This window comes from Stegostoma tigrinum, chromosome 13 (assembly GCF_030684315.1).
Source record: "Stegostoma tigrinum isolate sSteTig4 chromosome 13, sSteTig4.hap1, whole genome shotgun sequence".
In the NCBI taxonomy this organism is placed as follows: Eukaryota; Metazoa; Chordata; class Chondrichthyes; order Orectolobiformes; family Stegostomatidae; genus Stegostoma; species Stegostoma tigrinum.
In genome coordinates this window covers 8,584,135-8,598,198 of record NC_081366.1, presented here as the reverse complement: position 1 = coordinate 8,598,198, position 14,064 = coordinate 8,584,135, and the positions used below count along the sequence as shown (strand labels likewise).

General features: G+C 46.4%; 1 protein-coding gene across 1 annotated transcript; it reads left to right on the top strand.

Moving 5' to 3' along the window:
• The first annotated feature begins 126 nt into the window (after window positions 1-126).
• mrpl22 (mitochondrial ribosomal protein L22) lies at window positions 127-12,809 on the top strand. The gene is made up of 7 exons (XM_059650550.1): window positions 127-203; window positions 1,209-1,251; window positions 2,509-2,641; window positions 4,298-4,363; window positions 6,290-6,367; window positions 7,479-7,548; window positions 9,132-12,809. Exons 1-7 carry the CDS (start codon window positions 185-187, stop codon window positions 9,338-9,340), a joined length of 618 nt encoding a protein of 205 aa, XP_059506533.1. The 5' UTR covers window positions 127-184; the 3' UTR covers window positions 9,341-12,809.
• The last annotated feature ends 1,255 nt before the right edge of the window (window positions 12,810-14,064 follow it).

Here is a 14,064-nt window from a genome sequence, read left to right as displayed (position 1 = left end):
ACTCGAACCCACAGCTGATGGAGCAGCTGCTACCCCCAGGCGAGGGGCCGAATGGCCAGGGGACGGGAAGAGCAGCAAAATAGTCGACAGTCGAGCGATCGAGCCGTGAGGCCGGGTAATCGATAGCAGAGCGAGTGGGTGGGTGATCGGTTGTGCGGGCGGCGGCTGCTCAGGTCTGGGGAAGATGGCGGCTTCTCTCTCAGGTCGGAGTCTGTGTCTCTGAGAGAGTCAGCTCCAAGAGACCCCCCCCCCCCTCCCCGGAGCTTCCTACCCACTCCCCCCGTTCCGTGAGGTCCCCGTTCCTCCACAGTCCTCACCGTTCCCCCCCATCACCGTTTTCCCCCCACCACCACCAATTTACCCCCCTTCACCACCGCTCGCCCCCCCCCATTCACCACCGCTCCCCCCCCATTCACCCCCCCTTCACCACCGCTCCCCCCCCCTTCACCACCGCTCCCCCCCCATTCACCCCCCCCTTCACCACCGCTCCCCCCCCTTCACCACCGCTCCCCCCCCATTCACCACCGTTCCCCCCCCCATTCACCACCGTTCCCCCCCCATTCACCACCGTTCCCCCCCCATTCACCACCGTTCCCCCCCCCATTCACCACCGTTCCCCCCCCATTCACCACCGTTCCCCCCCCATTCACCCCCCCATTCACCACCGTTCCCCCCCCCCATTCACCACCGTTCGCCCCCCCCATTCACCACCGTTCGCCCCCCCATTCACCACCGTTCCCCCCCCATTCACCACCGTTCCCCCCCCATTCACCACCGTTCGCCCCCCCCATTCACCACCGTTCGCCCCCCCCATTCACCACCGTTCGCCCCCCCATTCACCACCGTTCTCCTCCCACTTCACCACCGTTCTCCCCCCATTCACCAATTCCCCCCCATTCACCATTTACCCCCACACACACGAGGGACTCCCACCTCATTGCCCCAAAATGAAGACCTTCCCTCATCTTCACCCTCCCCCTTCAGTGACAGCTCCCTCTTCAATCTCATCCTCCTCTTCAGTGATGGCACCCTCATCAATCTCCCTTAGTGAGGGCTCCCTCTCAGCCTTATCCTCCCCCTCAGTGAGTGCATAACCCGTTCCCCCGGCAGCTCAGTGAGTGTATTCCCCTCCTGACCCTCCAGCAGCTCAGTGAGTGCTGTGTTGCTTCCGCTTCACCCTCCCTCACTCTCTGTTTTCTGTCTTGTAGGTGCTGCATTTATCAGGAGTTTGCTGACCCACATTCACAGCAGGTAAGACTGCCATTATGAACCCTGAAGAAAGATTTGCATTTACTTAGTGTTGCTTCTTGCAACCTCAGAGTGGTGCTTCACCATCTTGGAAAATGTTGTAATGTCCGAAAACCTGCAGCCAATTTATGCTCAGGAAGCTCCCACAAACAGCACTGCTGTAATTTCTTGGAGTGTTTCTTCCCTTGGTAGAGGTTGGGACCTCAAGCAGGGTCACGTGGTCTCAGATTTTTCTCTGACACCCCACTGTCCTCAGTTCTCCATAAGGGGTTCCAACAATTTTTTAAGCCTCCAAATGATGTTACAGTGGGGTAAAGTTAAACTGTAAATCTGCCATTTTTTTAAAGTGCTTTTGATTGCGATAAATCATGGCCCAGGGCACGAGGGAGACGATCCCTGCTCTACCTTTCTCTCTGTAACTGTACTTGGCAACTCCTTTTGATTGCTGAACATCTACACATGAACTCATCCACACATTTTTGTCTTTGTCCATCCAGCTGATTCTTGGCAATTTTTTTTGTTCTTTAATGGAATTTGGGTAAGGCTAGTGTTTATTGTCCACCCCTAATTGCCTTTCAACCTTCTAAGTCAGGTCAGAGGATGATTCAGGATTATGTTGCCTTGGGTCTGCAGGCCATGGCAGGGGTTGCACAAGCAGGTAAGGATGGCAGGTTTTCTTCCCCAAAGGATGTTGGTGACCCAGATAGGATTTTACAACATTTGATGTTAATATCGTGGTCACCATTATCAGACTAAATTTAAATTCCAAATTTATTAAATGTAAATTCTGCCAACTGCAATATTTGCCTTTGAATCTGTGCCCCAGAGTATAATCCTCTGCTTCTGACATTGCCATCGCAGAACCATTTCCCTTCTAACACCCACTGCACCAATTGGAAATTTGAGCAAGCCATCGGAATGTTTCCTCTGTGAATATAAAATGATGAAGGGATAATCTGTGGATCTTGAGGGGTACCTTTTCACGCAGAGGGTGGTACTTGAAGCGAATGAGCCACCAGGGGAAGTGGCTGGAGGCTTGTACAATTACAACACTTAAAACGTATCTGAATGGATATATGAATGGGAGGGGTTTAGCGGGATATGGGCCAAATTCTGGTGGATAGAACTAGATTAATTTAGGATATTTGGTCGGCATGGACAAGTTGGACCGAAGGGCCTGTTTCTGTGCTGAACAGCTCCTTGATTCTTAAGTATTGAGATGTATCATAAATCACAACTTTATTATGCCTCTGCTTACAGATTGCTTGCATCGTGCAGCCTTGTTCCTCAGTCACACATACACAGCAGCCTCCCTTTACCTGCCAAGAGCTGGGAGAGGAAGAACCGAGTGGTTTACCCTCCGCAGCTGCCAGATGAGCCTCGCAGACCCGTGGTAAGTTGCCCCTGTTGTTGAGCCTGTTCTCAGGTGGCAGTGAACATTCAGCATAGAAAGAGGCCATTCAGCCTAACTTGTCGACGCTGGTGTTTAAGCCTCACATTCGTATAATCCATCACCACAAGCACATGTGGCAAAGGAATAGAAGTTTATCTGATGAAGGGTCTAGGCCCAAAACGTCAGCTTTCCTGCTCCTAAGATGCTGCTTGGCCTGCTGTGTTCATCCAGCTCCACACCTTGTCATCTCGAAGTTTATCCAGTGTCCACTTTATGTACGCGAATGTAATGGAATAGGAGGCAATTCAGTCCCAGAGCCTATTCTACCATTCGATAATATCATGGTCCATCTGATTGCCGCTACCCTCAGACTCACTTGTTACTCAACGATGTATCTACCCCTCTCAAAAGGGGAAGCACCACCATGAGCCCTGTCAAATCCCCTGAGGATTTTACATGCCTCTGTAAGATCGCTTCTCACTCTTCTAAACTACAATGGATAACAGGCCCAGTTTGTCCAACCTTTTCTCACAACTTAGTGGAGTGAGCCTTGTGTGAACTGTTTCTTATGCAACAATGTCCTTTTGTAACTGTATTCCAGATGTGATCTCACTAGTGCCTGCTACAACTGTAGCAAGACATCCTTAGAGCGGCACGGTGGCTCAATGGTTAGCACTGCAGCCTCACAGCCCCAGAGACCCGGGTTCGATTCTCAACCTCGGGCGACAGTCTGTGTGGAGTTTGTACATTCTCCCTGTGTCTGCGTGGGTTTCCTCTGGGTGCTCCGGTTTCCTCCCGCAGTCCCACAAAGATGTGCAGGCTAGGTGGATTGGCCATGCTAAATTGCCCATACTGTTCAGGGTGTGTGGGTTTTAGGGGGATGGGTCTGGGTGGGATGCTTCAAGGGACGGTGTGGACTTGTTGGGCCCAAGGTCCTGTTCCACACTGTAGGGCATCTAATCTAATCTTGTTTATTCCATTCCCCTTACATTAAAGGGCATCATTCTACTATCCTTAGAGATAGTAAGAGCACAGAACAGTACAGGCCCTTTGGCCCACGATATTGTGCCAACCTATTATCTCACTAAGATCGATCTACCCTGCATACCCTACATTTTAGTATCCTCCATGTACCTGTCCAAGAGTCGCTTAAAAGTCTCTAAAGTATCTGACTGCACTATCACTGCCAGCAGCACATTCTACACACCCGCCACTCTCTGTGTGCGAAGAAAAGAACTGCAGATGGTGGAGTCTGAGATAACACAGTGTGGAGCTGGAGGAACAGAGAAGGCCAGGGAGCATCAGAGGAGCAGGAAAATTTGACATTTTGGGTCGGGACTTCTATTTTCCTTCCTGCATTTGTACTATTCAACGTAACTACCTCCCTGCGATAATGAGTTCATGTTACATGTTCAGTGTTCCTTTAATGGCTCCACAGCTTTCTGCACACACAGGCCTGATCTGGAAGTGCTGAGGCTCTGATTGTGTTAGTGTGTGGGTCAAGTGTGATGGTGTCTGATCAGGCACGGATCACTAAGGTCCTTTATGCAAAGCAGGAGCAGTGTGCTACATGGTCCTATTGCCCGAGGCGCAGACAAGGAATTGTACAGTGCCGAGGCTGAGCATTTGATTATAAAAATTGCTTTGTTTCAACAGGAAGTTTACCACTGCAGGAGACAAATCAAATACAGCAAGGACAAAATGTGGTATCTGGCAAAAATGGTGAGTATGTTTTATGGTTGTTATGGTAATGTGCCTGGAGAAAATATCACGTCAATTGTTGGTTATTTTGGTAGTGCACGTGTCATAAATGTTAACATATTTCATGATTTTTTTGTAACGTATCTGGTGTAAATGATAAGGCCCTGTTTTCTGCACATTGTGTAATGTGATGTTAAAGGTAAACAAATGTTCTCTAGGAAATTGGATACTGCTCAAAGGCAGCTCAGGTGGAGAGGCTGCTCACCTCAGTCCCATTCCCGCTGCTACTAATCAGAATTCCCTACTCTCCCCATCTGGGACAAAGGAAAGCCCCTTCTTCTCGAAGCTGGTCCACATGTCCTTGGAGATTTAGCCACTTGCCTGGTCTCACTCCTTGTCATGACAGGCAGTGCCAGTCCTGGGACACATGGGTGAGCTGGATGACTGAGATGGTAATCCCCAACTCAGTGTGCTCCTTTTTAAAGGTGCCTTTGCTTGTGGATGCCTTCACCAAGAAAGAATCTTCAGCTCTCTTCTTTGTAGTTTCATTGTTGTAATAACTCCTCACCTTCTACTGACCACAGCTGTAAATTGTGTCTTGCCAGCAAAATGAGACACTGCGCAGGGAAAGGGGTGAGCACTGACCTCCTAATGCTGTTCAAGAATATTTGCACAATCTGCTGAGGTTACAGAAGCACTGTCTTGCGTTAAGAAGCATCTTACAGTGCTTCATCTTGGCACGGAGCTGTAAGGGAGACCAAGATCATCAAGGGTGAAATACAGACTATTTCACATTAGCATCTCGCACAGACATAATCCCTTATACTACAAGGACAAGTGCTGCCTGATCTCCCTTCTATCACATTCAGACAGTTTCCAAAGTATTCCCAACTTTCTCTGTCGGGAACAAATGCAGAGAACGCTGGAGAATCTCGGGCAGCACCTGTGGGGAAGGTGAATGTTTCAAGAGTGATGTACCACTTTTTTCAGAACTGAGTTTCTCCAGCATTTCTGTGTTTGTTTTACATCCACAGTATTTTGCTTTTTCCTTTGTCACGACGCCAGTTTTGTGAAATAAGCTGCGTGGAGCAAAGGACTGCTTCCTATACACGTTTTTGAATGTTATTCAACCTTTAGCCATCCCAAAATAAGGAACTGTCAGGCTACAGAATGAGGGTCAGGTCCCAAGCAGAAAAAGCAGATTGTTTTGCTCCATGTCTGGATTGGTTCCTCAATGATTTTTTTTTCTTCTTTCTGCTTCTTCTGTTTGTCTGGCTAGCTTGGATTTTAAAAAATGTTCAGTTTATGGGTGGTGTTGGCAAACGTAAGCATTTGTTGCTCATTCCTAACTGCCCTGGAGAAAATGATGGTGAGCCACCATCTTGAACCATTGCAGTTCTTGTGGTATATGGACACCCTCGGTGCTGTTAGGAAAGTAGTTCTAGGATTTTGACCCAGCAAGAGTAAAGCAGCAGTGAAATCTGTTGCTGTTCCAAGTCAGGATGGTGAGAGGTTTGAAAGCAACGTGCAAGTTGTGATAAGTCAAGAAAACGTAGGAGCAGAAGCAGACCATTCAGCCCATTGAGTCTGCTCCATCATTCAGTGGGATCGTGGCTGATCTGATGATCATCAACTCCACTTTCCTGCCTTTTTCCCATAGTCCTTCATCCCCTTACTGTGTAAAAATCTGTCTCCCTCACCCTTGAAGATGCTCAACGTCCCAGCCTCGATAGGCCTGTGTAGTAAAGAATTCCACAGACCCATTGCCCTTGGGAGAAGAAATTCCTCCTTATCTCTGTCTTACATGTGCAACTCATGTTCTTGTGCGTCTGCTGCACTTGTCTTTCTAGAGGATGGGTTTGGTGCTGTGTAGAGAGCCTCGGAATGATGCTGCTGGAGATTGTGGTAAATGTTTGAAGGATGTGAACATTAAGGTTTGTGTTGCAGATCAGAGGGATGACCTTCGACCAAGCGGTTGCCCAGCTGCAGTTCAATGACAAAAAGGGAGCGAAGGTTATGTTGGAGGTAAGAGATTGACTTGAAGAACGGGGTGGTTTGGGCAATTGCTGATATTGAAGCATCTGGCCTAAAGGGCTCATTTTTAAACACTGACACAGTGAAAGAAATCATTGCATTTATATAGCACCTGTCATGCCAAACTGCTTTACAGCAAATTATGTGCTTTTTCAATGCCGTTATATAGGGCAAATGGCAGGCAATTTATGCAGAACAAGCTTCCAAAAACAGCAACAAAATAAGCAGGTATTCTATTCTTAATTTAAAAACCAAAAGAACTGCAAATCAAAAACAGAAAACAGAAATTGCTGGAAAAGCTCAAGAGCAAGGGTCATTCGACCTGAAGCATTAACTCTGACACTTCTCTCCACAGATGCTGCCAGACCTGCTGAGTTTTTCCAGCAATTTCAAAGGAGAGCAGGGGCGTTTTCTCTGGTGTTCTGACCAACCCTAATCCCAAAGCCGACATCAAAAACAGAAATTGCTGATAAAGCTCAAGAGGAAGTGTCATTGGGATGCTGCCAGACCTGCTGAACTTTACCAGCTATTTCTGGTATAACCTAAATTATATCCTGTAGTTTCAGAAACCTCCACGAGAGACAACAGCCTCATGGTATTGACCTCTCCAGCTGAGTCTCTAAGGAACCTCAAGTGTTATCACACGTTTAACTGAGTGACGCTGATCCAGTACTGTGGATGTTGCAGGTGGAGCCTCAGTTGAAAATATCACTTCAGAAAAATGTATTGTAGGAATGCAGCAAACTATTTGTAAACAGCAAGCTTTAACAACATATCTTCATGGAAGGAAACTGCCATCCTTACCTGGTCTGGCCTACATGTGACAGACCCACAGCAATGTGGTTGACTGTTAACTGTCTTCTGGGCAATAAATGCTGCCCCACCAGCGATACCCTCATCCCGTGTATGAATAAAGAAATAAAAACGTACTTCATTATCTGTAAAGTGCCTTGTAGCATCCTGACCTGGTGAACAGGTTGTACAAATTCAAGTTCATTTATTTTCACACTCTCTCCATCTCACTGCTTTCTTGTTGGAGTTGGGGTGTGTAGTCCATTCATCGCATGCTTCAGTCTGTGCTCCTATTCGCTGCCTCTTTCAGGTTCTTCTGGAAGCCCAAGAAATGGCTGTCAGGAACCACAATCTGGAGTACAGATCGAACCTGTACATAGGTAAGAACAGACCCAGTAATGCAGTCTGTTAGTTTCACCATCACTGACACTGAAATTATGTTTTGATACGAGGCGCTTGTCTGAAAAACCCGAAAAACTGCGGGCGCTGTAAATCAGAAACAGAAATTGCTGGAAAAGCTCAGCAGGTCTGGAGTGTCTGTGGGGAGAAATCAGATTTAACACTTTGGGTCTAGCAGCTCAACTGAACTTTCCCAGCAAATTCTGCTTTTGTTTGTGCTTTTTTTTTAAAAGTTCTGTAATTTCAGAAATGTGGCAGCCAGTCTGTACCCAGCAACTACCCCCAGACAGAAATGTAATAAATAACTAAATCCTTGCTTTTAGTTTTTTCCTTTATTTTTTCATGGGATGAGGGGGTCACTAGCAAGGCCCAATTTTTGTTGCCTGTCCCTAATTACCCTGGAACTGGGGTAGCTTGCTCGGCCATTTCAGGGGCAGTTAAGAATCGTCTACCCACAGCTGTGGGTGTGGAGTTATATACTGTCCAGACCAGGCAGGGATGGTGGATTTCTTTCCCTTTAGGACATGAGTGAACTGAGTGGGTTTTTGAAACAATCAACAGTTGTCATAGTCACCATCAGCCAGGCCCCTTTATATCAGGAGATATTAGTGCCCAAAGCTTGTAGGTATTGAGAAGCAGCTTAATATTGGAGAAAGAAGTGAGGAAGTTTGGGGAGGGAATTCTCAGTTTATTAACTGAATTTCAAATCTCTCAGGTGGACTGCAACAGTTCAAGAAGGCAGCTCACTGCTACCATCTGGAGTGCAGTGAGCAATAAATGTTGGCCAGTCAGTGACACCCACATCCCACAAATGGATTTTAGAAACAAAAAGAGCTGCTGTGTTGGAATTTGGACCCATGAACCCAGAGCTTCAGCCAAGGCCTGGGATTGCGCGTCCTGTGATATGATTGCTATGCTACCAGCGGGGTTCGTTCCAAAATAATTAAAAAGACAGGCATTTATTTTGCACTCCCGGTATCTACTAGAATCTGAGAGCACATAATAGCTGATGAAATAATTTGAAGTGTAGTCAATCCTGTAATATATGGCACATGATTTTCACACAGAAAGCTCCCACATGCAGTAATGTAGTAATAACTATATTGACAGATAAATTAGAGATAACACAGTGTGGAGCTGGAGGAGCACAGCAGGCCGAGCAGCATTAGTGGAGCAGGAAAGTCGACATTTCAGGTCAGGACCCTGCTGTATTCCTCTAGCTCCACACTGTGTTGTCTCTGACTCCAGCATCTGTGGTTCTTGCTATCTCGAGGGATAAATATTTGCTGAGGACACCAGGGTGAACCCCTGTGCTCTTCTTTGAAATCTAAAAGACAAGCACTCTGGTGTGATACTGAAGGAGTGCTGAGGAGAGTGTCAGCTGAAATTTTTGTGGTCTAATCGTGGGACTTGAACTCATAACCTTGTGTCTCAGAGGCAAGTCTGCTTTCTGCTGAGCCATAGGCTGGCTGTAGAAGTCAGGACAGTAGGAGGGTAAAAGTAAATTATCTCATTGTAGGAAAAATATTGATTTCCTGTAACTTCTTTTCTCTACCCGTCTCAGCTGAGTCATTCTCAAGTAAGGGTCAGTACCTGAAGAGGATTCGCTACCATGGGCGAGGGATGTTTGGCATCATGGACAAAGTCTACTGCCACTACTTTGTCAAGCTGGTGGAAGGAAGCCCCCCACTGAAGAAGGCAACAACTGGCTTTGACCAAGCCAAGGAGTATGTGCAACAACTGCGGAACAGAACCATCATTCACTCCCTGTAATGGGGCTCCGTTAGCTGTGGGCTGGCCCAGCGCAGCACTGTAGGCTGCCCTGTAACAGACCTGGAAAGCGACTGCAAATAAATGCCGGCGATTTAGCAAATTGAGTTTGCATTATTCCAGAAACCAAATTGGCCTGCTGTCTCTGTGAGGCCCCAGCGACTGGTCAGGATTGCACAGGGCATAAGGAGTAGGAGCCTGTTCCACCGTTCACTAAGACCACGGCTGACCCTTGATTCCCTGAGAAAACAGAGCTGTGGATGTTGACGATCTGAAACAAAAGCAGTTTTCAGGAGAAACTCTGCAAGTTTGGCAGCATCAATAAATGGAGTTTTTGTTGATACCTGGGGAGGGGTGAGAGAGGGAAGGAGTGAGCACGTAGGTGCTGAGGGAACCCAGAGAGAGAAAATAAAAAAGTTGTGCAGACAAAGGGATGGTTAATAGTAAGCCAGGGAAGAAGAAAAGCCAGATAGGTAATAATGAGGGGATGGAATTGGGTTGGCTGTGTTGAAAGCTACCCATGTCATGACTGGATGTGGAGGTGCCAATGTTGGACTCGGGTGGACAAAGTCAGACGACACCAGGTTATGGTCCTACAGGTTTATTTGAAATCACTAGCATTTGAAGCGCTGCTCCTTCGTCAGACTGAACAAAGGAGCAGCGCTTCGAAAGCTTGTGATTTCAAATGAACCTGTTGGACTATAACCTGATGTTATCTGACTTCTGCCCATGTCATGACTGGTCCTGGGGTTTGGGGTTTGAATTGGAGAGAGATGTTTGTGTTATTGAGCTCAAGATTGAACTCCTGAAGACTGTAATGTCCCCAAGTGGAAGATGAGATGTTGTTCTTCCAGCTTGCATTGAACCTTGCTGGTATGCTGTGGTCTCCTAAATTCCCTGTTTATTGTTGATTATTTCATTTGACAGACTTGCAGTTTACTCTCTCCCATAATTGGAAATCTAATATTGTTGTCGGTCACCTTTCTATAAAACGTTTGTCAGGTAAACTAATGTAACTGATCTGATGTATTGTACGTCTGAGCCACCAGAATCATTAAGTTGAAGCTGCTGTGACAACTGGTGAATGCAGAAGAGAAAGGTTAACTGCAATTTCAATCTTAACAGTAGGCCTTTCCAACTGCTCCCCTTCCCTAATAAGAGTGTGCAAACACGCTAATGGTCTAAGGTCAGGGGTTGTTCATTTAAAGATGAAGAACTTCTTAACTCAGTAGGTGGTAACTGCTGTGTCGTCGAATGTGTTTAACGTTGAAGACTGATAGGTTTTGTACGGGCTGGTGCTGTGTTGCAGTTCACGTGGAGAGTCCCAGTCGTTTAGAGCAACATGCCCTTTTACCTACATGTTGTAGCCTGAAGCTACAGATAGTGTTGGTTGAGACTTCAATATTCTTCCCATAATATAGATGACCAGGAATCTCTCCTGCTCTCACCACCTGCCATTAGCATGTGTTGGTCGTCACCCAGTTTGGCCCACTTAGAAATGCCTCCTCCATTGGACATCAAGTCCCTGAGCATAGAGCTTCTAGCTTAAAGATGGTGACACTACAGGCTGCCACTAGCTGAGATATCAGGGATCTAAAGGATGGAGGGATTGGAAACTGAAGTTGAAGTGGAGTTATGTTCAGCTACAAGTATACTGAATGGTGGAACAAACACCATGGTCCAGTGGACCACTCCAGTTCCTTGTCTGATAGTTTAAACTGTGAACAGACCTGAGCACCATGTTTTGGCTTTGGAGGGCGTACAGCATAGGTTTACAAGACTGATACCTGGACTTCAGGGGTTAAGTTATGAGGAGAAATTGTACAAAGTAGACCTGTTTTCTTGGGAATTTCGAAGATTAACGGGCAATCTGGTCAAAGTTTTCAAGATATTAACCACAAAAGACAGGGTAGGTAAAGATAAACTTTTTCCACTGGTTGGGGATTTGAGAACTGCATTAATGACAGGTGGAAGGAAACAAGTGTACAGTAGGAAAATTTGCAGTTGACACCAAAATAAGTGGAAAGGCGGGTTGTGAGAGGGATACAAACAGTTTACAGAGAGATACTGGTGAGTAAATTGTCAAAAAGCTGACAAATAGAGCACATTGTGGGAAATGTGAAGTTGTTCAGTTTGGAAGGCAGAACAAAAAGAACAGTATTATTTAGATGGACAAAAATTGCAGAAAGTTGCGACACCACGGGACCTGGGGAGACTTGTGCACAAACACAGATAGCTAGCTCACAGGGGCAGCAGGTGATCAGGGAGGTTCATGGAATGTTGGCCCATGTTTCAAGGGGTCTGGAATATGGGAGTATGGAAGTCTTACTGTAACTTTACGAGGTTCTAGTGTGACCACATCTGGAGTACAGAGAACAGTTTTAATCCCCTTATTTAAGGAACGATATCCTTTCATAGGAAGCAGTTCAGGAAAGGTTCATTAGGATGGTGTCTGGTATGAAAGGATTTCTAATGAGCAAATACTAAGCAGGTTTGGGACTCTGCTCCCCTGAGTTTAGAAGAATGGGTGGTGATCTCATTGAAACATATAGGATTCTTTAGGGACTTCACAGGGCCAATGCTAAGAGATTGTTTCCCCTCAGGAGAGTCTGGGACCAGAGGGCATAGCTTCAGAATTAAATGGTGCAATGGCCCTGAGTTCTAGATTCTCCCTCATCATCTACCCAGTCAGGTCCCCTCAGGATCTTTCATGTTTCAGTTCCGTCTCTTCTAAACTCTAGAGGATACAGGTTTAGCTGGAGCCTTGCCTCAGAAGGCAATCTATGTATTCTAGGTATTAGTCTAGTAAACCTTCCCTGATCTCCTTCTGACACATTACCATCCATAAGTACAGTGACCAGTACTGTAGTCCAGAAGTGGTCTCACCAGTATCCTGTGTAACTGAAGCATAACCTCCCTACTGTTACGTCCAGTCCCTTGCATAATAAAATATAACATTCTATTAGCTTTCATTGTTACTTTTTGTACCTACATATTAACCACAGATGGTCCATGCACTAACCTCCTCGATCTCTCTGCAGCTCAGAGCTCTGTAGTCGCTCATTATTTCGATCCTATGTCAGAGGCTAAAGAGAGAAACAGAGGGAAGTTTCTCTTTGTCACAGTGACAGAGGATACTGTCTGCATCTTTGATAGGAGCTGGATCATTGCTGAGGCCGGGACAGAGACCTGATTCAAAGGAAAAGGACGCCAATGCCTGAAGAGGAAATGATCATGGTGAGTTCGCCTGCTTATGCTCCTTCACCAGTTATTGACTGGGTTGAAAAGGGGAGAGGGAGGGCAGTGAATAGGACAGGACCAAGAGACAAAAATTGTCTGAGACAATTAAAGTATCAAGACCAAGTATCGCTTGGAGAGTTCTAATATCTGTCAGCTGAAACTATTAAAAAAAGGCCACCATTCTCACATTCACAATTCAGTTTATTTAATAAACAATGGTCTGTTCACAACATCGTTCTTTGCCAGTCCCTGTGGTTGAATCATTATGGGGGACTCAAAGTGATAACATCACCTTTGAGAATGTTTTACAATGGCTGCAACTTTATCGAGTGAAACACAGGTCAGATTTCCTGGCCATGAGGAGGAAATGTGAAGCAGTTTCTGTTGACGCCAGCACTGCCCCTACGAGAGGAGCATGTGGCCTGATCACCTACAAAGGCCCCACCACACCCAGCAGGAGGCTATACTGCCCTCTGATCACTGAACTCAACTCCATTTTCCTATCTTAGCTTTATCCTTCTTGACTCCCTGAATGGCGGATACAGCAGCTTAACCATAATCTCGTTGGACCAGTCATTCAGAGCCCAGGCTAATGCTCTGTATACATGGGTACAAATCCCATGATGACAACCAGCAGAGGAAGCTTGAAGGGCTGAATAACCTCATCCTGCCTCAGTTGCTGATGTTTGACCTTATGACCTCCTTTATGAGTGGAGTGGAGTAGAGGGAGCAAAGGAAGTGAATTGCCTCGGGTGGGGAATATTCTCCCTGTTTCTCCCTGAATTCTTCCAACAGTGCAGCACCAGGCATTAGGGAAGAGTCCATGAGAAACATTCATTGAGAGAACATGACCTCACCAAGTGGTTGTAAGCTTGTCTTCCAGGAATTTGAGTCTCCAGTGTTACCTGCAGCTTAAATTGCAACCAAACGGAATTTGATTTTCCATACAATTCTGATAATGCAGTAACTCTCCAAAGAGGAACCTTCCCATTTGTTCCACCACACTCCTATAAAATTAAAATAAATGCAACTCATTATTAGTTCTATAGTTGTCAATCACCTAAGATTAATTACTGATTAAAACCAGGTCCCTTGTGTGTGGTCCCTCCTCCCCCCCCATCTTCCCCCACCTTCTCCCAATTTCTCAATGAACCGGCCCTCATACCCACTGTGCCCACCCACATCCGACACAGAACTCCCTACCACTTTTGGTGTCTCCGTCTCAACCCCCGCCCACATCTCACTGACTTACTCCCCATCACGTCCACTCTCCCATTTTCACCTCCGTCCTCCCTTGTGCCTAAACACCCTCCCCACCTAACCTGGCACTCTATCATCTGACATTCACCCTTCACACAGAACCTCACATCTCCCTTAATATCTCCCCCACCCTCACAACTATTTACCCCTCCCACTCCTAACTTGTTACCCAATAGCTCGTGCCCTTCCCCCTCAAACCCACCAATTGTGGCTTCTAGTTCCTCTCC

Coding starts and splice junctions, on each gene's coding strand:
- mrpl22 (XM_059650550.1), top strand. Junction 4,364..6,289: donor TGTGGTATCTGGCAAAAATG/GTGAGTATGTTT, acceptor TTTGTGTTGCAG/ATCAGAGGGATGACCTTCGA. Junction 6,368..7,478: donor GAGCGAAGGTTATGTTGGAG/GTAAGAGATTGA, acceptor TGCCTCTTTCAG/GTTCTTCTGGAAGCCCAAGA.